Genomic DNA, 24,371 nt, shown 5'->3' with positions numbered 1-24,371 from the left:
CATTAGCAAGGGTCTGGCAATGCTCGTGGGCGCACAAAGGTCCCTCCAGTGCAAGTACTCGCCACTCCATTGTCAGTGCACTGCCACGTGACGCACTCTTTAGGCACGCGGACTCACACATCTTAGGGCAAATAGTTCACACTGTGACTAAAATACTCATGTGGCCTGAAGCAAAAAGTGAATGAAACTTTCTTAAAGTGGGATCTCAAGGACATGACCCGAAGAAAGAAAGGCTGGAAGGGCCGGGCCCTTAGCCCCTCTCTTTGAATGGCCGACCCCCGAGCCTGCTGGGGTATTTCCAGGCACCGATGCCAGTAAGGCGGCCTCCCCCTCCTCCCCATAGACACACACCCTTGGTGTTGACTGTCACTCGGTGGAGGTGGGCAGGGAAGAAAGCAGAAGAAGCCGGCACAGAAAAGAGAAGTGTTTGGATTCAGAACAGGAAGTAAGACCGCAAGCAGGGCTCCAGGGTGGGGGAGGGTGGGGGAACGGGGACTGTTAGCACCCGGTCCACTCCGGGGACGGACAGCTGCTCGGCACAGTCCCAGCAGGCCCCGGCCTCCAGACCCCGGGCCCCAGCCAGCTGGCAGGGGCGACCATGGCCCCCAGAGGGCCACTCTCTGGCCTCCTGCTGCTCGCTCTTCTGTACAGAGGTAGGTGCTGTGCCCCCAACCCTCTTTATTCACTGGCAGACCAGGAGCCTGAGGGCAGCATGTGTGCCCAGGAGGGAGGCTGTCACTCCTCACAGACACCCCTTCCACCTCACAGACTCACATTCTCTTTCAGACATCCCTTCACCCTCACAGAGATCCTTCCACCTCACAGGCACACGTTCTCTTTCAGAAACCCCAACGCTCTCGCAGACACCCCCTTCCACCTCACAGACACGCATTCTCTTTCAGACATCCCTTCGCTCTCACAGAGATCCTTCCACCTCACAGACACACATTCTCTTATAGACATCCCTTCTCTCTCACAGACACCCCCTTCCACCTCATAGACACGCATTCTCTTTCAGACATTCCTTCGCCCTCACAGAGATCCTTCCATCTCACAGACTCACATTCTCTTTCAGACATCACTTCACCCTCACAGTCATCCTTCCACCTCATAGACTCACGTTCTCTTTCACAAATCCCTTTACTCTCACAGACACCCCCTTCCACCTCATAGACACGCATTCTCTTTCAGACATCCCTTCGCTCTCACAGAGATCCTTCCACCTCACAGACACACGTTCTCTTTCCGACATCCCTTCACCCTCAGACATCCTTCCACCTCACAGACTCACATTCTCTTTCAGAAATCCCTTCACTCTCACAGACACCCCCTTCCACCTCACAGACATGCATTCTCTTTCAGACATCCCTCCGCTCTTACAGACATCCTTCCACCTCACAGACACACATTCTTTTTCAGACATCCCTTCGCTCTCACAGACATCCTTCCACCTCACATACACACGTTCTCTTTCAGAAACCCCAACGCTCTCGCAGACACCCCCTTCCACCTCATAGACACGCATTCTCTTTCAGACATCCCTTCGCACTCACAGACATCCTTCCACCTTACAGACACACGTTCTCTTTCAGACATCCCTTCACCCTCACAGACATCCTTCCACCTCACAGACTCATATTCTCTTTCAGAAATCCCTTCACTCTCACAGACACCCCCTTCCACCTCACAGACATGCATTCTCTTTCAGACATCCCTTCTCTCTCACAGACACCCCCTTCCACCTCACAGACATGCATTCTCTTTCAGACATTCCTTCGCCCTCACAGAGATCCTTCCATCTCACAGACACACATTCTCTTTCCGACATCCCTTCACCCTCACAGAGATCCTTCCACCTCACAGACACACATTCTCATTCTCTTTCAGACATCACTTCACCCTCACAGACATCCTTCCACCTCACAGACTCACGTTCTCTTTCAGAAATCCCTTTACTCTCACAGACACCCCCTTCCACCTCATAGACACGCATTCTCTTTCAGACATCCCTTCGCTCTCACAGAGATCCTTCCACCTCACAGACACATGTTCTCTTTCAGACATCCCTTTACCCTCAGACATCCTTCCACCTCACAGACTCACATTCTCTTTCAGAAATCCCTTCACTCTCACAGACACCCCCTTCCACCTCACAGACATGCATTCTCTTTCAGACATCCCTCCGCTCTTACAGACATCCTTCCACCTCACAGACACACATTCTTTTTCAGACATCCCTTCGCTCTCACAGACATCCTTCCACCTCACATACACACGTTCTCTTTCAGAAACCCCAACGCTCTCGCAGACACCCCCTTCCACCTCATAGACACGCATTCTCTTTCAGACATCCCTTCGCACTCACAGACATCCTTCCACCTTACAGACACACGTTCTCTTTCAGACATCCCTTCACCCTCACAGACATCCTTCCACCTCACAGACTCATATTCTCTTTCAGAAATCCCTTCACTCTCACAGACACCCCCTTCCACCTCACAGACATGCATTCTCTTTCAGACATCCCTTCTCTCTCACAGACACCCCCTTCCACCTCACAGACATGCATTCTCTTTCAGACATTCCTTCGCCCTCACAGAGATCCTTCCATCTCACAGACACACATTCTCTTTCAGACATCCCTTCACCCTCACAGAGATCCTTCCACCTCACAGACACACATTCTCATTCTCTTTCAGACATCACTTCACCCTCACAGACATCCTTCCACCTCACAGACTCACGTTCTCTTTCAGAAATCCCTTTACTCTCACAGACACCCCCTTCCACCTCATAGACACGCATTCTCTTTCAGACATCCCTTCGCTCTCACAGAGATCCTTCCACCTCACAGACACATGTTCTCTTTCAGACATCCCTTTACCCTCAGACATCCTTCCACCTCACAGACTCACATTCTCTTTCAGAACTCCCTTCACTCTCACAGACACCCCCTTCCACCTCACAGACATGCATTCACTTTCAGACATCCCTCCGCTCTCACAGACATCCTTCCACCTCACATACACACGTTCTCTTTCAGAAACCCCAACGCTCTCACAGACACCCCCTTCCACCTCACAGACTCACATTATCTTTCAGACATCCCTTCTCTCTCACAGACACCCCCTTCCATCTCACACACATGCATTCTCTTTCAGACATCCCTTCTCTCTCACAGACACCCCTTCCACCCCACAGACACAATATGAGTCAGGCAGGCGTGCTGTAACACAAAAAGCCACCCCTGCAGGTTCCGCACTGGTGACACCAGTACTTATGAGGACTTACGAGGTATGGCAGGGGCGAAGGAGATCAGGTAAGAACTTTGCCACAAATACTAACGCGGTCATCAAGGATATGAGCTTGTGCCCCCTGATCATGGGAATCAAAAGCCGCAGAGACGCCAAGGTGGATATGAAGGCTGGAGACCCCTTGCATGCGTAGATTGGCCACTGTTATCTTCAGCGTCTTGTCATCGCACTGCGTTCCAAGGAGGAGCCTGGTTTATGGGGGTCCAACACATTTTCTGATGGCCAGATTTGTATATGTTTCTCATGGTTTTTGATCCAGAGGGGGAGGGCGGGCTAAGGAATTAATGCTGATGAGGAGTTATGGACCGAAGCAAGACCTTTTCATGAGTAAGGTCAGTTCACCATTTTTACAGTTAGCCAAGGAACTTTGTGGTCGGGACTTTATCCTGCTATGTGCTAAGGCCTGGTGAGGGTAGAGTTTGCCATTACCGCTATCTATTGTGAATGGGGCTGTAGAGCGGTGTGGGCCTTTCTGTATCTGGATATAAAGAAAAAAGGGATTCAGTGATCTTGATCTCGTATTTTCTTCTTGCCGATCACAGCTGAATGGCAGTAAAGGTACGTTGCCTGATTGCCATCGGCGATCACTTTTCCTTAGGTGGCACTTTGCGTGGCTGCGTTCCATGGCAGACCAGGCATGGCTGGTCTGAGTGATGGGTTTTTGAGTGTCCAGTGCTTGGGTTTGTTTGCCATGGTCTGGATGCTCCTGTGGTATTCTTCTCACATGAGAATTAACATTGGTGATAGGAGAGGTGCTTCTACGGCTTGGGGTCGAGTGGGCTGCTGGAGTGTTTTGAGTTAAGGATTTTTAGAGGTCCATTGTAAATCAAAAGACTGTGATTCTGGGTAAGACGAGCACGCAGCCACGTTTTATTCCGAAGGGCACAAGGTGTCGAACGGACCAGGCGATCTTGGTGGGGTGAGGGGAGGAGAAGTTTATCTGGTCAGAGACAATGAGGTCTAGGGTTTCCCTACGTTTAGGGACGTGGAGAGCTAGAAAAGGGCCACCTGCAAGAGGAGAGCTTATAAGTAAGGGAGAAACTCACTTTCAGTGCTTTGATTTTTCAGAAGCAAAATCACCTCGATTCTAATCTTCATTTAGTAATATTAGACCGAACAATTTCAGAGAGACTTTCGGTGACCTGATTTGTTAACAAATGTTAGCCCTTGTTTTTAAGAATCCCGGCATAAATCTAGGATTTCCCTTTCTTGGAGCTGAAATCAAATAAGATTATCCCCTGTTGCACCCAGACCCAGACCCAGTCCCCAGCTCTCTGTTTTCATTAAATCTAGCCCAGGACCTAATACTCAGTGTAACTGTACCCTAGGCTTATTTGTATCCCTAATTCTAAATCTGACTTTAATCCTTCTCCTAACAATAATCCTAATCCTAAACCTAACACCTACTGTAGGTAACCCTCCCTGACAGTAATTCCACTCTCACTTTAACTGTAAACCTATCTTTTACTGTAGCCCTGACTATAATTCTTATTCTAACTTTAATTCTAACTCTGAACGCAACACCATTCCCACGACGGTAATCCTAACACCGACCTTAATCCTGAACATAACCCATGAGTGCCGTGTCTGTAATCCTAATCCTAACTTTAATCCCAACACTTACTTTAGCCCTGACTCTAATCCTCACTTTAACCCTCGCCCTAACCCTAACTCAAAGCTGTACATTTATCTTTCCCGTGCTCGTAGCCCTACCCCCGCCCTCTACAAGCCCTAAACCTAATTCTCACTTTAAACTGAAATCATTTCCTAACCCAAACAATGATACTTACTGCGACATTTACACTTACCTGGAACTTCTCCATTATTTTTGGTGCCACATTTTACTAATCTAACAAGATGTGTAGTGAAGGGGGGCATGAAGACAGGTGAAGGATGCTGTGTGGTTGTCGTAGGATAGAGCGGATGCAGCCCCCACACCGGTGGATACTAGTCCGCATCAGGTTAGCGAGGCCCAGCCGCAGGGCTGGGGCTAATGCTGCGACTAGTCGTGAGGTTGGTGAGTGTGTGCAGCAAGGGGCCGACACTCTCTGTTTTGTCTCCCTCTCTAGGAAGAGGCGAAGTGATCAATGTGATTCAGACGCCAAAACTTCAAGTCGCCTTGGCCCGTGAAACGCTGTCAGTCACTTGCCAAGTCCAAGCGCCGCGGGATTACTTCGCTATTGCAGTGGGCATCTACAGGGTGGACGTGGCCGGACAGGAGACCCTGGTCATTGATATTCCATCCCACAACCGCAGCCAACTTGCACCAACTAACGCAAATCTGACCCTCTCCACGCTCAGCTTCTCGTTTCAACCAGCCAAGGACGCTCACTCGACTGGAAGCATCTACTACTGCATCGCCACAACGCCAAAGCAGGCCTTTGCCAGGTTCAGAGGTGACGGAACCTTCATCCACGTCAGGGGTGAGTTGGAGTCACACACCGACCGTTGTGGGAGCTTCGTGGAACTTGAGCCAGCGGTTGGCATGTTGGCCCAACCAAGCTTTTTTACTCTATTTATTTACTCATTTTAAGACTTGACACAGTAAATGCAATTTAATGTATTTCGTTCTGATGAGATGTTGAAGCGTTTTATGCTGGGCAGCACACTGCTCCTGAACTGATGGTTAGTGGTTAGTCCAGTGTTATTGATTACTATTAGTTATTGGGATTAGTCTTGGGTGCTCAAGGCAAACCTTTGCATGCAGTCATTCCAGATTCTTTCTGGTAGATTAAACTAATAGCAGTTAAAGGGGATCATTAATGCAGCAGAGAGGTGTGTGAGTTCATGCAGATGCAGGCGGTGTGGAGGTGTGTGAGTTCATGCAGATGCAGGCGGTGTGGAGGTGTGTGAGTTCATACAGATGCAGGCGGTGTGGAGGTGTGTGAGTTCATGCAGATGCAGGCGGTGTGGAGGTGTGTGAGTTCATGCAGATGCAGGCGGTGTGGGGGCGTGTGAGTTCATGCAGATTCAGGTGGTGTGGGGGCGTGTGAGTTCATGCAGATGCAGGCGGTGTGGGGGTGTGTGAGTTCATGCAGATGCAGGCGGTGTGGAGGTGTGTGAGTTCATGCAGATGCAGGCGGTGTGGAGGTGTGTGAGTTCATGCAGATGCTGGTGGTGTGGAGGTGTGTAAGTTCATGCAGATGCAGGTGGAGTGGAGGTGTGTGAGTTCATGCAGATGCAGGCGGTGTGGAGGTGTGTGAGTTCATGCAGATGCAGGCGGTGTGGAAGTGTGTGAGTTCATGCAGATGCAGGCGGTGTGGAGGTGTGTGAGTTCATGCAGATGCAGGCGGTGTGGAGGTGTGTAAGTTCATGCAGATGCAGGCGGTGTGGGGGCGTGTGAGTTCATGCAGATTCAGGTGGTGTGGAGGCGTGTGAGTTCATGCAGATGCAGGTGGTGTGGAGGCGTGTGAGTTCATGCAGATGCAGGCGGTGTGGAGGTGTGTGAGTTCATGCAGATGCTGGTGGTGTGGAGGTGTGTGAGTTCATGCAGATGCAGGTGGTGTGGGGGCGTGTGAGTTCATGCAGATGCAGGCGGTGTGGAGGCGTGTGAGTTCAGGCAGATGCAGGCGGTGTGGAGGTGCATGAGTTCATGCAGATGCTGGTGGTGTGGAGGTGTGTGAGTTCATGCAGATGCAGGTGGTCTGGAGGCATGTGAGTTCATGCAGATGCAGGCGGTGTGGAGGCATGTGAGTTCATACAGATGCAGGCGGTGTGGAGGTGTGTGAGTTCATGCAGATGCAGGCGGTGTGGAGGCGTGTGAGTTCATGCAGATGCAGGCGGTGTGGGGGCGTGTGAGTTCATGCAGATGCTGGTGTTGTGGAGGCGTGTGAGTTCATGCAGATGCAGGCGGTGTGGAGGCGTGTGAGTTCATGCAGATGCTGGCGGTGTGGAGGTGTGAGTTCATGCAGATGCTGGTGGTGTGGAGGCGTGTGAGTTCATGCAGATGCTGGTGGTATGGAGGCGTGTGAGTTCATGCAGATGCAGGTGGTGTGGAGGTGTGTGAGTTCATGCAGATGCAGGTGGTGTGGAGGTGTGTGAGTTCATGCAGATGCTGATGGTGTGGAGGTGTGTGAGTTCATGCAGATGCAGGTGGTGTGGAGGTGTGTGAGTTCATGCAGATGCAGGTGGTGTGGAGGTGTGTGAGTTCATGCAGATGTAGGTGGTGTGAATAGATGGAGGAGGTAAGGTAGTGGGAGGTTGCAGTGGTATCACTTTCTAAAAAAGGAGAGGTTGTGATCTTTCAAATGAATTGTGGTCAATTTGCAAAAATACATTAATGGAGATTAAGTTAAACATGCATGTGACTCAGAGAGGATTGTGCTCAGAGAGAAAAGGCATGCAGAGCATGGATGGAAAGAAAGGACAGCGACAGTTGTAAGGGAAAAATGGAGCGGGGGCTACCGACATTTTAAGTAAAGATCAGTTTAAGAATACAGAGGGCATTTTATGGGATAGCATGCAATTTGAGTCCGCAAGACGGTAGATGGAAACACCATTATTTGCATGTGAAGATAGTGCTAATTTAGGTACTTTGATAGGCGCTAGAGTAAGGCGAGTAAGGCAAGTGTTGATGATCAAGTTTGGCTCACATTATTAATTTTAAATTGGGCTCTCAGTTTTATGGTTTTTATTTTTTTAACATTTCCGTTTATATTTACCCATATTTATTTATTGGCCATCTAATTGGTATTTACCCATATTTATTTTGTGTTTTGAGAATAAACGGAGGCATATATTGGCACCCAGCTGATCCTCTCCCTCACCAAAGACCCCCACACTGCCAAAACCAACCTCCACGAAGGAATGAAGTCCGTCGCCGACTGGATGAGAAACAGCCGACTGAAGCTGAACTCGGACAAGACGGAGGTCCTCATCCTCGGATCCAACCCCTCGGCCTGTGACGACTCCTGGTGGCCGACAGCACTAGGAGCAGCTCCAACACCCACCGACCACGCACGCAACCTAGGGGTCATCCTCGACTCCACCCTGTCCATGACGAAGCACGTCAACGCCGTCTCCTCCTCCTGCTTCAACTCCCTCCGCATGCTTCGCAGGATCTTCAAGTGGATCCCCACCGAAACTAGAAGGACAGTCACCCAGGCCCTCGTCAGCAGCAGACTGGACTACAGAAACGCCCTCTATGCAGGAGCCTCGGCCAAACTACTGAAATGGCTTTAACGCATCCAGAACGTCTCCGCTCGTCTGATCCTGGACATCCCCCGACGCAGCTACATCACACCCCACCTGAGAGTCCTGTACTGGCTCCCCATCAACAAGAGGATAACCTTCAAACTCCTCACCCACGCACACAAGGCACTCCACGACACCGGACCAGCGTACCTCAACAGACGACTCAGCCTCTACACCCTCGCCCGCCAGCTCCGCTCCCCGCGCCCTCGCCACTGTCCCCCGCATCCGAAATGTGACCGCCGGCGGCAGATCATTCTCCCACCTCGCCGCCAAGACATGGAACACCCTCCCCATCCGCCTTTGGCAGACTAAAGACCTTCTATCCTTCAGGAGACTCCTCAAGACCTGGCTCTTCGAACAGTAGCAGCTTCCCCCCTCCCCCAGCGCCTTGAGACCCTCACAGGTATGTAGTGCGCTTTACAAATGCTATGATTGATTGATTGATATTTCCATATTTATTTAACAGCGAAACATGCGTCATACTTTGATGCTTTGTGGGTTTTAGCAAATTAAGCAGCCAAATATAAAATAACACTACTCCCACATGTAAATATTAGCATTTGTATACAAATATATGTTGACATCCGCCTGCATTGAAGGAAATCCCACCCAGTGTTCTTTAGCTCCCAGTGCTGTCTGTCTGCTATGCTGTGGTCCTGTAATTCGGGAAGGACGGCATGGAGAGTCTTTCACAAGAAACACCATTTTCTGTATTTTTCCACTTTTAAAAATAAATACAGACAGGAAACACATTGTATTCTGTCTGTATTTATCTGTAAAAATCAGTAGAAACAGAAAACGTGGAGCCTTAATTATAACTCACAATGGCATCCTTTTAGGCTGCCTCAGGTTTGACGTGGCAGAGGACGGAGAGTGAGCGCAGCTCCCCTGGCAGCGGGAGCGCATTGCCTGCATCCCTGTGGGTGGATCTCCAAAACACTAGGGTGAGAGGGCTCCCTTTAAACTCAACGAAGGGCGACTGACTAGTCTCCCTGAACCTCTGCCCTTGGTCCGATGCAAGGGGTGAGGGCCGGACTGCAGATTCTGATGAATGGAGCCCTTTAGGGGAGTCCCAGCCTTTTGTATGCCTTGATCACACTTTCATTGGGTTTCATTGGGAACTGCGGAAACGTCACACCACTTTGCACATCTGTTGTGGGTGCTGCAGGCTGGAGAAACCCTGCGGCCGTGATGAGGTGTATAAAGTAACTCCCTCCCACCTGAATGTGTCTATAGCCCCAGGGGCTGCGCCCCTAATCACCCCCTGCTCAGTCCATTGTGTGGCTGTAAATGACACCATCCAGGACGAGCCGGGCAGGACTACAGCCCCGGCCCAGGCTCCACCGAGTTCAGCCGCGTTCAGGCCGCGTCACTTCCCGCTGCGCCTAGAGGCACTTAATTGCACCACAGAAGCCCCGCTGGGCAGGCAAAGCCTGAGCCAAGGGCGGGCCCGTCCGTGCCCGTCACAGACCGGAGGAGGCCGGGCTGGGCCATACCCCTTGGTTCTCTGCTTCAGGGCGACTACTGGAACAAGTATTTGCAATGCAATAGGTCTCGCAATTGTGAGATTTTGAGCTATTGGCATTGTTAATGACAATGCCTTTGATTTATGTGTTTAAAAAATCTGCAATACCAATAGGTCAAAGTTTTAAAAATGCGAGACCTATATAGCATTTCCTACAGCACGCAATAAAAAAAAAAAATAATCGCTTATCCCTTCGGAGATGTTATTGATTATGCCCTTGCTGAAGTCATTTGTGAAGACAGCACCCAAGCCTTCAATGTGTGAGATGAAGAACAGGTCATGTGGCGTGCTCTGTGGTGTAGTTAAACATATCTACGAAGTTTTTGCTGTTTTTTAGGTTTTAGATTGTCATCATGACATCCGATCAATTGAGTATTAGATTAGGGAATTTGTACAGAGTTTCCTCTGTGTTGCTTTGTAGCTGATCCTCTTAGACAACTATTACACCTCCTTTTTTTTAGTTCAAAAGAGAATTTTATTAAAAGTAAAGAGATGTCATCGTTCAAACATGTGAGCAATCAAGAAACAGCATATCAAAATATACTCCAGCATAAATACAAAAATAAGAATAAAAAGCTGAGAACATATTGAAGAAAGTATAGAGAAAATACAGTTCATATTAGCATACGAAATAAAAGAATAACCAAAGAGAATTACGGGGGTTTGGGTACTTCCTGCTGAGATGGTTTAGGCAAAGAGTACTGCCTTGCACAGTTATCAAAGAATGTTGTAACGGGGAGCCATAACTGAGTTCTCTTTACAGCCAATTGGAGAGGGGTAGTAGAACAAGTGTCCAAACGATGGTGGTGGCAAACATCATACCGCCAGGCTTTACAAGAGATCTTACTGAAGTCTTTCCAATTTCTCGTTATTTGCTGAAATGCAACAGCTAGTAGTAGATCGACAATTTTGAAATTAAGCTTACAAGTATCCCAGGAAGGCGAAAGGCTTCCCAAAAAAGTTTGTTTTGCACAGAATTGTATATTGGTACCAAAAATCACATTAATTTGGGACCAAACAAGTTTCCAAAAGTGAGATACAGGTGAACAAGAAAAAAGCATGTGATATAAATCAGCATCGGGAGAGTTGCAAGACCAACAAGTACTTGGTAGGAGAGGAAATCGTTTGTTAAGCACTTGTGGAGACCACAAGAGCCTATTATAAATGTAAAATAATGTTTGGGTCATGCTAGCTGTTCTTGAAGTTTTGCGTATTTTAGACCAGATATTGTTCCACAATGAGAAAGGCCAAACTACATCAAAATCTTTCTCCCAAACCAATTCAATACTAGATTTTAGTCGCGGTATATCAGAGGAGTAAAAGTATGCGTAAATGTTTGATGCAGTAAGTTTAGTATGTAAAAGAGAGGACAAATCTGTATGCAGATCATTTGTGGGGGATTTGTGAAGCCTACAACTGAATTGATTAAATAAGCACAGTGTTACGAAGAATATGGTATTTAGAAATAAAAGAAGCAGGCAGATTATATAACTGTCAGAGCAAGGAGAAAGAAACAAACTCATCGCCAGAGAATAATTGATGAATCCAACTTAAACCCCTTTGCCTCCACGTTTTCCAGTAAAAGGGCTTATTGTGTATCAATACGGTTTTATTGTGCCATATAGGTGAAGCTAGAAAAGATTCAAGAGTGTCCTGCAATAAAGGATGTATGGGGCTAAGAAGTTTAGAGGTGAATTTAAAAAGAGGAGTAGATAATGTTTGGGGTTTGCGGGAGAAGGAGAGATATTCATGGAATGAAAAAGGAGACAAATTACTTCTCAACTGAGATCCATAAAGGAACTTCTTCCGTAGGATCAAGCAACTAATGTGAAGCCTGTCGCAACATAAACGCCTTGTGGTAAGCTGGAAAGTTGGGAAAATTAACCCCTCCTTCAGTTTTGGGTCGTATTAACTTAGAAATAGACATGCGAGGCTTTTTGCTATTCCATAAAAAGGAAGATAGCATTGAGGTAATAGATATAAATAGTTTGGTGGAAATGGGAACCGGAATGTTGGTATGGTATATAAAATTATAGGAGAAAGCATCATTTTTATTGTATCCAAACGACCCCACCAGGATAAATAAAGAGGATGCCATTTGGTAGTAAGTTCCGAAATCTTTTGAAGGCAAGTATTCATACACAAAGTTACTGTACCTTTAATCATAGACATAAAATTTAAACCTAAATATTTAATATGAGAAGATTTCCAAGAGAAATTAGCTGAAGCAAAGTCAGCTTTAAAAGTGTATTTGGTGAGAGGTAAGATTTCACATTTATCACTGTTTAATCTATAACCTGAAATCAGTGAAAAGGAGTGGACCTCCTTCAGGAAGGCAGGAATTGAGTCCTTGGGATTGGAAATAAAAAGCAAAATGTCGTCAGCGTACGCTGCGAGTTTGACGTTGGTTGTGGGAGACACAAACCCGTGTATTTGTGTATTTTGACGGATTTTTGAAAGGAAAGGTTCAAGGGCTAAATTATAAAGAAAAGGGGACAAGGGGCAGCCCTGACTCACTCCTCTACCAAGGTCTAAAAATGATGACATGAGACCATTGGCACAGACAGCCGCCCGTGGGTTAGAGTATAAAAGGGAAATTAGGGAAGTAAACTTGGGACCATAGCCAAACCATTTACGAGTATAGAAGAGATATTGCCATTCAACTCTATCGTTATCGAGCGCTATTGCTGCAAGGGAGTGTTTTAAGTAGGGGGCCTTAGATAAAACATCAAATAAAGTCTTGTATTATCATTGATTACTCGACCTTTCACAAAACCGGATTGTTCCTTGCCCAGTAAGCTTGGCAAAATAGGGTCTAAACGTAAGGCTAGTGCTTTGGAAAAGATCTTATAATCTATGTTGACAAGTGAGATGGGTCTATAATTTTTACAAAAGGTCGGATCCTTACCCTCTTTGGGCATGAGACAAATATGGGCATCCGAAAAAGAACCCTTGGTTTTCCCCGCCGAGAAGAAGGAATCAATTAAACAGTGTAATTTAGGCAATAAAAATGTAGAGAAATGAAGATAAAATTCAACTGTGAAACCATCTGGTCCTGGAGCCTTATCTTTTTTGAGGTGTTGGAGTGCATCTAGAAGTTCTTGTTGCGTAATCTCCTTTTCTAAGGTGGATAAATCAGGACAACTCTGCTGAGTCTTATGTAGTGTTGAAAAAAATTGAGAGAGCAAGTGGTCTGTAGGATTCGTTTCCGAAGAGTATAAAGATTTGTAAAACAATGCAAATTCATTTAGAATTTCTGTGTCTTTTAAATTTTAAGACAGAATGACCATCAAAAATACAATCAATGTTCAGCTTGTTCTGTTTAGTTTTTAAATAGTTCGCTAATATCTTACCAGCCTTGTTTTTCCCCCATACAATTTTGCACTAGATTTCAGTAGAAATAATGAAGCATTATCAATTGATTCCTTATTAAACTGTAACTTTGTTTTTACAAGTGCATTAAGAACATCCTTTGAATTAGATGTGTAGAAGGAATGCTCCAGTCTCTTAATGTCTTGAAGTAGGGATTTGGTACGCGTACGAGCAATGGAACGTTTTTTAGCCACATAAATTATAATAAAGTCTCGTGCTGCAGTCTTAAAGGCATCCCAAATGGTTGAGAAAGGTAGCGAAGTCGTATAATTAATAGAAAAATATTCATTAAAAAAAAGTAGTAAAAGAAGAGGAAAACGCTGGCTCCAAAAGAAGAGAATTATTAAATCGCCAACGTTTAGGGGCATTAACTTTAGGCAAAATGTCCAAGTCAATTGAAATGGGAGCATGGTCTGATAATAATATCGGCCCTATTTCTGCAGACATAAGTGTCTGAGGCAAACTCTGGGAGACAAAAAAATAATCTATCCGTGATTGAGAGTGATGCACCGGAGAGTAAAAAGTATACTCTCTGGTAATCGGATTACAGAGCCTCCAAGCGTCTAAGAGTTTGTGTTGTTTAATAGCATGAGTAAAAGCTTTGAGGTTTATTGGGGACGAATGTGACTTTGGAATTCCGGTCTATAAAAAGATAAAAAATTTGATTGCAATCTCCTGCAAAAATAAAATTGTCTTCCATGCAGAGAGTAATTTGCTTGGCTATCGAGCTCCAAAAGGAGGAATCGCCGCCAGTGGGTGCATAGACATTAAAAAAGGAGACTGGAACATCCCTCACCATCAGCGTAACATTATGCCAACGACCGTCAGTATCTGAAATTTGGGATATACATTTGAAGTGGAGCGATTTACGACAAAGCATCATAACACCATTACGCTTGCCATCATCATTGGAGTCGAATATTTCCCCCACCCAGCCCTTTTTTAGTTTCAGTGACTCGCTTTCCGTAAGGTGGGTTTCTTGTAAGAATACTATGTCTGCATTTAGTTTAGCCAAATGAGTTAAAGCCCTTTGTCGTTTGATGGGTGAATTCAGTCCCCTAACATTCCAAGAAACTAATTTCAACGACATGGCATGCAAAAAGTAAGGATAAACAGAGATAATAAGTAAAGGTAATACAATTCAATGAAGAGGTCAAGAAAAAAAAAAGACAGGTAACGTAAACAAACTGATCAAGATCAGTATGAAAAGTAAAAAGTAAACAAATAGTAATGAAGATACAAAATCAAAGTGATAGAAGAAAGCAGGAGTACGTGAAAATATAAAACTGGAACTGTAATGCCAGAAAGAGCAATGAAAAAACGATAGTAAAATGAGAAGAGTAAGTAACAATGAGAACTTGAAGTGAACAACCGCAATTAGACAAGTGAAAAAAGCATAAGAGGTAGGAGAGTGAGATACGCTGAGGAGAAGGTATTTAACGACAACCAAAAGAGGAGTGAAGAAAAGGTTTAGAAAGGAGCAAAGGAATGGGAAAAGGAGTAAAGCTCGAACATAGATGTAGGAAGACAACGTACCTACAAGAGGAAATTTGTTTGAGTCGTTTAGTGTTGGATTTCCCCGGAAGTACAGGAGAAGGTTCCATAATTGATTCCGAGGTATGGGAAGCAAGTGCCAGAGAATCCTCTAGTTTAGAAAACTGAGAAAAAACCTTAGGGTTCTTTACAAAAATGTTCTTAGGTTTAGACAGTGAGGAATTTGTCGATTTTATTCTTCCCATAAATCACATTCAACAGACTCCGAACAAAAGTGAACGTGTTCAGGGTTAAGTACGATGAAGTACAAACCGCCACAAGGTGGACAGATGGAGGACTACAGAAGCAGAATCCAGGACGTCATATATGGCACAACAACAATTATGCTGCAGCGGGAAATGCCAAAGAGCGATAAAAAGCAGCTATCAAAATGAAGCAAAAGGTGGTAAACGCTCAAAGTGCAGACGAGTAAAGTCCCAATGCAGAGCAAGTGAACCTCCAAAAGTGATAGTTGTGTCAAAAAATTAAACAAGTCAAGGATATGCAGTGAGGAAGCAGCTGTGAGCACAAAATGGCCGCTGAGGAGAGTGCTGTGAAAGAGCCTCACAAAACATCCCATCAAGCAATTGAGAGACCTTAAATAAACATAAAAAATAATACTTCTGGCAAATCTGCAGCATGAGGAAAGGTGGCAGGAAGAAGGGGCATCTTTGTAGAGTCTTTAAAGAAGAAATGCGCGTTCGCGTGCTAAAAACAAAATGGCGGCCGCAATAAAAGAAACATGAAGAGAACTCACTGCCTTTAAAAGAATGGACATTGCGCCCACAAAGAAAGTCCCCAGGGGTCTGCAGATGCTCCTAAAGATCTCCGATGCCCTTGTGTGCCTCCATCCGGGATTTCAGCGGCAACGAAGTGCCGAGTCTCCCAGGTGAACCGGGAGCTTCACCTGTGCGCGTCCATCCGACTCGGGCGCCAAGCCACGCCCCCCCCCTATTACACCTCCTTAATAAGAGTTTGATAAGTACATTATTTGTTAGCTTTAGAATAATGTATTTCAACTCGAGCCCCTATTTTTGTAGTACATCTGGCACAAGGGCAGCCAAGGCCTTTCGGTAATGGGCATACCATTTGCCCAGCCATCAGTGCCTGCTGGCCATGGCTAGATTACACTGTGCACAAGGAGTGTTCTCATTCATATCCTGTGCCAGTATCCCGTTCCAACAGTGGGCATGACGCATGTCACCTCCTTCAAGCTACCAGCATGCTGAAAACCGTAAAACTGTGCGTCTGTCTGTTATACTTCATGATCCACCACACGGCCACGCCCTGCGCCCCATAACCGCACCTCGGTGGTCATCTCGCATGACATGGAAACACTTCCCACTAGGATTACAACTAAAACAACATCCTTCCAACCACACACCCTAAACGTATGGTGAGCTACTCATGTAGGCAACCACCTCCCACATCAGGGTAGTAAGCGCTATATAAATACTGCAACACAATACAAATAAGCAGTGTACATAGGGCATAGCTCTTGGTTACACCCTTGACCCACTAACCAAGCTCCTTATACCAGTTCAGCTCTACATATGGACATGTCCATAGCTTACAGTGTACATGGTGTGATCTTCAGTCATGCCCTACATATGGACATGCCCATAGCTTACTGTGTACAAGGTGTGCCCTCCATTCATGCCCTACATATGGACATGCCCATAGCTTACTGTGTACATGGTGTGCCCTCCAGTCATGCCCTGTGCAATGTGTTGAATGTTAGAGATTATATTTCATTATGTTTGTTGGAATATTTGTGGGAAAAAGACAATGGGCTCATACAGCATAAGGACATTAAAAAAACCAAAAGGAGATGTACACTATTTATGGCATAAGTAGAAATTATCACACATTTCAGGACTTGGTATATCAAAGTATTACCAGTTCTCTGGCTACTATTTGAGGAGAGCAGGAAGAAACAAGGGCGTCCGACATACAGTGAGCTGCTAGCGTTTCCTTTTTTTGTTACAACTTGTCCTTTAAACTTGTCTCAGAAACTAGTCCAATTTGGGCTGCACTAGTGGGGTTGAGCTCTTTTTATAAGGAATATGCAATCCACCTCCCCTCATGGGACACAGGTCTGTTTGAGCACAGTTCACAGTGAGTAACCAGTTGGATGCACATTAATTCAGCGCACAGAAATGGGAAATCTAGATGGGAATTTTGGAACAAATCTCCAGAGGTTTTGGGACAAGTCTCCACTGGACAAAGTCTGTGGAGGAGTTATTGTTAGACTTTGGCGATCAAACTTTGGCAGTGGAGACACCCATTCCCCTGCCTTGGTCCGATCATTCATTGATCCCACTCTCCTTGAAGTCTCCTATTCAACGTGAGTTCGAAGAACACAGTCCCAGGAAAGCACGCCCTTGGTCTAATCTTTCCATGGAGGACTGGGCGACTGTGCTTAAAAAGTCTAAACCCTCACCAGACTCCAATATCACTTCGTCATCTAAGAATCACTCACTGGATAGAGTCTTCTTTGAACAAAGTAATTCCTGTCATAAACATATATAACAGGAGGAGAGAAAAAATCTCTCCATGGTACTCACCTAAACTTGGCCTGCTTAAACAGGATTGCAAACAGATAGAGAGGATATGGAGGAAGGATTTTAGTGAGACCAGTAAAAAGATTTATAGAGAGTCTATAACATTTTATCAGGCTGAAATAAAAACTCGCAGGCTCTCTACTTTGAAGAAAAGATTAATGCAGCAGCCAATGCCCGTATTGCCAAGACTCTCCTCGAGCTCCCTCCCCCGGATACCTCTAGAGGCATAACTACAGAACGTTGTAACAAACTTGCGGGATACTTCCAGGAAAAAATTCAGACCATATATAACACATTCCCAGATTCCCCAAGGCCTAGCGATCTTGTCACCTCTATGACTAATGACAGTGATCGGGACTTTTCCAACACAATACGGCAGGTGGAGCACACCAAGCATACCTTGGAGGAATTCCCACTTTTGGATATGGACACTCTATCGGACATTTTGGGTTAATAAAATCTGGCTCCCCTATAGACCCTGCCCCACCACCCCCATATCTTGGGTAAGGTGAAAGATGTCATACTAACGGGCATACGGGAGGTGATAAATCTCTCTATCACCAATGGGCTGGTCCCTACGGTCTGGAAACACGCCATGGTAAAAGCTTTGTTGAAAAAGCCAAAGCTAAACCCGGAAGCCTTGAGCAACTATCGGCCTATATCCCAGCTACCCACGCTGAGTAAGATCTTGTAGAAGCACATTAAATCCACACTATCATCCTACCTAGAAACCCATGAGCTTTTACACCACTCCCAGACGGGCTTCCGCCCTCAACATGGAACAGAATCCGCATTGATTGCCGTAGTAGAAGAAGCTAAAAAGATAATTGATCAGGGAGGAGCAGCGGCCATTATCCTCCTTGATCTTAGCGTCGCTTTTGAAAGGGTTAACTTTAACATCCTTATCGAAAGGCTTAGGAGGGCTGGGGTATCAGGGTGAGCTATCTCCGGGATCCAATCCTTCCTCAGTGGCAGGACATTTCAGGTCTTTGCGGTTGATGCTACCTCCGGGTCTTCACCGCTTAGCTACGGAGTGCCTCAGGGATCTTCCCTGAGACCCACGCTCTTTAATGTATATATGAGGCCACGAGCTGAGGTCGTCCAGCCGTATGGGATCAAGGGTGTCACATACGCAGACGACGCTCAGTTGGTGGTATCTCTAAACCACCCGCTCAATGTTCCATCGGACCTAGAATCCTGCTTGCAGAAGGTAGCCACCTGGATGCAACATTTGTGTCTCAGACTTAATGGAGACAAAACTGAAATCATATATCTAGGTAACACAGCCAATAAGGAGCCTAAACTGTCATGGCCAACCTGTCTGGGACCTCCCCCGTTGCCAAAGACTGAAATAAAGAGTTTGGGTGTGTGGCTTGATAAGTCACTTAAATTCGACCAGCAAGCTGTGGCAGTGCCCGGTGTCTGTCACGGCATCCTCAGAATGCTGCGGACAGTCCTCCCCCTAATTCCCACAAGGTCAAGGAGAACCATCGTCCAGGCTTTAGTGCTCTCGCGCCTGGACTATGGTAACTCACTGTACCTAGGAGCGCCCAAGTCCACCATAAGGAAGCTTCATGTGGAATTCTGCTGCCGAATCTTGCCGGATTCGGCCAGAATGCAGTCAGACTGTAAAGGCCTTACATTGTCCAGCTATAGTGGAGAGGACCACCTTTAAACCTCTATGTACCGCCCACAAGACCCTCATGGGTATAGGCCCCCGCATTAACCAGTCCCTCATTACTGCGTATCGACCTAGGAAACTACTCCAATCGGCAAATCAAAATCTAGCCTCCGTCCCAAAAATTCATAGGATGCGTAGCCGGGGTCGATGTTTTTCATATAACGCAGCTAAACTATGGAACTCCCTTCCCCCGAAACTGCGCTCAGACGTCCCCCCTGGCCTTCATGAAGTATCCTAAAACATGGCTTTTCCAGCGCATCAGCTGGTAGATGACCCCCTCTGCCTGTTTTTGCCGCTTGCGCTGGGATGCCTCTGGGTAGCCATGCGCTTAATAAGTGCTAATTATTAATAATACAAATAGTAATTAAGACCAGTGATAAAGGCAGGCTTGCGGTGACTAATAAGGGGGGAATGGCTGCAATCAGCACATACCCAAAACTATGAATTGATCTCATTCGGATTCTCCGCCACCCCTCAAACGGGTAAAAAAACGATGCCTTGCACCACAATTATCACTTTAAATAAGGAGGCAGTTCGGTATAAAAAAAAACCGCGAAATAAGACCTTGTGCGGGACAACGGCTGATAGTGTCGAGCAGCGATTTAAATAACCGAAAGCTTGACACTTTATGTACGGTAGTTAAATCTCTAGAACAATATGTGAAAATAACCTTAGATTCAGTTAACTCTGGCCTAAAGCAAAGGGGAATTAAATGCATGCCCTGCCGAGGCCCACTGAATATTTGAACTACAGGCGATGCCACGGGGAAAGGAGCCTGTAGTAATAAACGCATACCACTAGTACAGAGAGGCCCTCGAATCAGGCATGTACCACTAGTACAGAGAGGCCCTCGAATCAGGCATGTACCACTAGTACAGAGAGGCCCTTGAATCAGGCATGTACCACTAGTACAGAGAGGCCCTCGAATCAGGCATGTACCACTAGTACAGAGAGGCCCTTGAATCAGTGAATCAGGCATGTACCACTAGTACAGAGAGGCCCTCGAATCAGGCATGTACCACTAGTACAGAGAGGCCCTCGAATCAGGCATGTACCACTAGTACAGAGAGGCCCTTGAATCAGGCATGTACCACTAGTACAGAGAGGCCCTTGAATCAGGCATGTACCACTAGTACAGAGAGGCCCTCGAATCAGGCATGTACCACTAGTACAGAGAGGCCCTTGAATCAGGCATGTACCACTAGTACAGAGAGGCCCTTGAATCAGGCATGTACCACTAGTACAGAGAGGCCCTCGAATCAGGCATGTACCACTAGTACAGAGAGGCCCTCGAATCAGGCATGTACCACTAGTACAGAGAGGCCCTTCAATCAGGCATGTACCACTAGTACAGAGAGGCCCTCGAATCAGGCATGTACCAATAGTACAGAGAGGCCCTCGAATCAGGCATGTACCACTAGTAAGGAGAGGCCCTTGAATCAGGCATGTACCACTAGTACAGAGAGGCCCTTGAATCAGGCATGTACCACTAGTACAGAGAGGCCCTTGAATCAGGCATGTACCACTAGTACAGAGAGGCCCTCGAATCAGGCATGTACCAATAGTACAGAGAGGCCCTCGAATCAGGCATGTACCACTAGTACAGAGAGGCCCTTGAATCAGTGAATCAGGCATGTACCACTAGTACAGAGAGGCCCTCGAATCAGGCATGTACCACTAGTACAGAGAGGCCCTCGAATCAGGCATGTACCACTAGTACAGAGAGGCCCTTGAATCAGGCATGTACCACTAGTACAGAGAGGCCCTTGAATCAGGCATGTACCACTAGTACAGAGAGGCCCTCGAATCAGGCATGTACCACTAGTACAGAGAGGCCCTTGAATCAGGCATGTACCACTAGTACAGAGAGGCCCTTGAATCAGGCATGTACCACTAGTACAGAGAGGCCCTCGAATCAGGCATGTACCACTAGTACAGAGAGGCCCTCGAATCAGGCATGTACCACTAGTACAGAGAGGCCCTTCAATCAGGCATGTACCACTAGTACAGAGAGGCCCTCGAATCAGGCATGTACCAATAGTACAGAGAGGCCCTCGAATCAGGCATGTACCACTAGTACAGAGAGGCCCTTGAATCAGGCATGTGCCACTAGTACAGAGAGGCCCTTGAATCAGGCATGTACCACTAGTACGGAGAGGCCCTTGAATCAGGCATGTACCACTAGTACAGAGAGGCCCTCGAATCAGGCATGTACCAATAGTACAGAGAGGCCCTCGAATCAGGCATGTACCACTAGTACAGAGAGGCCCTTGAATCAGTGAATCAGGCATGTACCACTAGTACAGAGAGGCCCTCGAATCAGGCATGTACCACTAGTACAGAGAGGCCCTCGAATCAGGCATGTACCACTAGTACAGAGAGGCCCTCGAATCAGGCATGTACCAATAGTACAGAGAGGCCCTCGAATCAGGCATGTACCACTAGTACAGAGAGGCCCTTCAATCAGGCATGTACCAATAGTACAGAGAGGCCCTCGAATCAGGCATGTACCACTAGTACAGAGAGGCCCTTCAATCAGGCATGTACCACTAGTACAGAGAGGCCCTCGAATCAGGCATGTACCAATAGTACAGAGAGGCCCTTGAATCAGGCATGTACCACTAGTACAGAGAGACCCTTGAATCAGGCATGTACCACTAGTACAGAGAGGCCCTCGAATCAGGCATGTACCAATAGTACAGAGAGGCCCTCGAATCAGGCATGTACCGCTAGTACAGAGAGGCCCTCGAATCAGGCATGTACCACTAGTACAGAGAGGCCCTCGAATCAGGCATGTACCGCTAGTACAGAGAGGCCCTCGAATCAGGCATGTACCAATAGTACAGAGAGGCCCTCGAATCAGGCATGTACCGCTAGTACAGAGAAGCTCTCGAATCAGGTGTCGGGTACCCCACAAGACTTACTTTGCTTGCGAAGTGATTCCGCAGAGACGACAGGAACACCCGTCCCTGCCCCCACCTGACCTCTCCCGGGATCAGGACCCAACAGGGATGAGATGGGCGCAAGGAAAGGAGCCAGAAAACGGGAATGAGGTGGGAATGCGTGGAAGGTGCTGCGCAGGATATCCCCGGGGCAACTGGAAAACAGAACAAGAATGAAAATAAGTAAGATCCCCTGCTTCCGCCCCTTATCAAGCCTTCCCTAAAACACACACAAGCGTTATCCTGCCAGGACTCACCGGTGTGTCTGCTGCTCCAGGCCTCCAACTTGCTCAAGACGGATTGAATACTCCAGGGGCGTTCCCCAGCATGGACCCCCTTGTGAAGGTTCGAGGAACTGATGGATGACTCGCTCCTGCGCTAGTCACAATGGAAGAAGGATTGCGCAAGGCTCTGACTCCCTATAACGTAAGAGGTGGCGCTTCTGCGCTGTTGGGAAAAAGAAAACAAGCCTGTTGGTGTTTCCAGTGCGGAAACCAAAGTACACAAGGTCAGCGCTCCAGCGCGGTGAGACGAAACAAAGTGATTGGCGCTCCAGCGCGGTAGCGAAGACGAAACCATATACGCGCTCCAGCGCGGTAGCGAAGACAAACAATATCCGCTTTTCAGCGCGGTGAACTAATACTCAAAAGCTAAAACAAGATATGCGCTCCAGCGCGGTGTACAGGAAACCGCAGGTGTTACCGCTACAGCGCGATAACCCGGAACACAAGGTAACGCTCCAACGCGTTCAGCAACAGTAGACTGGTGCTCACAAAACGGTGGGTTACTGGATACTCCCACTCGACGTGAGCCTCTGGCGAAATCTGAAGCACAGAGCCGGCGGGAAGCGCGGGCTAAAAGCGTTTCCCCCGGAAGTGCTTCAGTGCTCTGCAGGAACTAGACCGGGGCTCATCTTCCAACCGGAAGTGAGTCTCAGTGTTGTGTGTGTTTACAGGATGTCGGGGGAACGGCAACCGCTGTGACCCCGACAGAACCCCCCCCAAAAACAAGCCCCCCCACCGAAACCCCGGACCTCAGAAAGGGCAAGCAGGGCGAGGGCTCAGGGGGTGACTCAGATGAAAAGCACGGACCAGAAGGGGAGCATGACGGACATGGGACAATGGTTCCCAGGATCGTTCATCCGGACCGTAACCCCTCCAGTCCACCAAGTAGAAGAGTTTACCTCGGACACGACGAGACCCCAAGATGGCCCTGACCTCATACTCAACATGGCCCTCCACCACCACCGGAGACGGAGGAGAGGGAATCGGTGCACCAGAGCGGACCGCCCGCAGCAGGGAGACATGGAAAACTGGGTGGATCCGCATGTGTGGAGGCAGCGAGAGCTTCATGGCCACAGGGTTGATCACCTTCTCGATGGCAAAGGGACCCACAAAACGAGGCAACAGTTTCTTGGGACCATGCACGTTAAGGTGCCGAATGGACAAACACACCTTGTCGCCCAAACGGTAGTCGGGCTCCTTCTGTCTGTGTGCGTCGGCATGCGCCTTGTAGGTGTCTTTAGCTTTTGCCAACTCAAACCGCGCCTGCTGCCAGAGGTCGCGCAAGGTCTCATGATAAGCACGCACCGATGGTAACTGGCTGTCTCGAGGCACCTCCCAAGCAGTGGTGCGGGGGTGACGGCCGTGAAGACAAAAGAAAGGAGACACGCCTATGGCTGAATGTTTGCTGTTGTTGTACGCAAATTCCGCCATCCATAACACCGCTGACCATTCCTTCTCCACCATCAGAAGCAAACAACGGAGGTACTGTTCCATGGTGTGATTCGTTCTCTCCGCCTGACCGTCGGTCTGAGGATGATAGGCGGAGGATAAGCGTACGTCCATCCCGAGAATGGTGCACACCTCCTTCCAGAACCGGGACACGAATTGAGAACCCCGGTCCGTTATGACCACCGAAGGGATGCCATGGAGGCGGACCACCTCGTGAACGAAGACCAACGCCAGCTCCGATGCGGTGGGCACCTTTAACAAGGGTATAAAGTGCGCCATTTTGGATAGGTGGTCAACGACGGTGAGAACCGTGGTATGCCCGGTCTTGGTGATGGGGAGATCAACCACGAAGTCCATGGAGATGGTGTGCCAGGGAAAGGGCGGCACTGGAATGGGCCGTAGTAGACCCACAGAAGGGTCGGACCTGTTCTTCCCTAGAAGGCAAATGGTACAATTCGCCACATGAGTACGGGTGTCGGTTACCAATGATGGCCACCAAAACTGTCTTTGTACG

At 47.5% G+C, this 24,371-nt stretch overlaps 1 protein-coding gene across 2 annotated transcripts in view; it reads left to right on the top strand.

Annotated features, from left to right (window-relative positions):
* Positions 1–420: 420 nt before the first annotated feature.
* The window catches only part of NFAM1 (NFAT activating protein with ITAM motif 1), a 150,272-nt gene continuing 126,321 nt past the window's right edge, over positions 421–24,371 (top strand). Inside the window, exons 1-2 of one of the 2 annotated variants that reach the window (XM_085637367.1) lie at positions 421–653; positions 5,384–5,737. In XM_085637367.1, the coding sequence (XP_085493493.1) occupies positions 599–653; positions 5,384–5,737 (409 nt within the window). In that variant the 5' untranslated portion in view covers positions 421–598. The remainder of the gene's footprint in view (positions 654–5,383; positions 5,738–24,371) is intronic. The other variant, XM_085637368.1, reaches the window with a different exon arrangement.

Source organism: Triturus cristatus, chromosome 12 (genome assembly GCF_964204655.1).
Source record: "Triturus cristatus chromosome 12, aTriCri1.1, whole genome shotgun sequence".
Classification (NCBI taxonomy): domain Eukaryota; kingdom Metazoa; phylum Chordata; class Amphibia; order Caudata; family Salamandridae; genus Triturus; species Triturus cristatus.
This window is presented reverse-complemented; position numbering and strand designations above follow the sequence as displayed.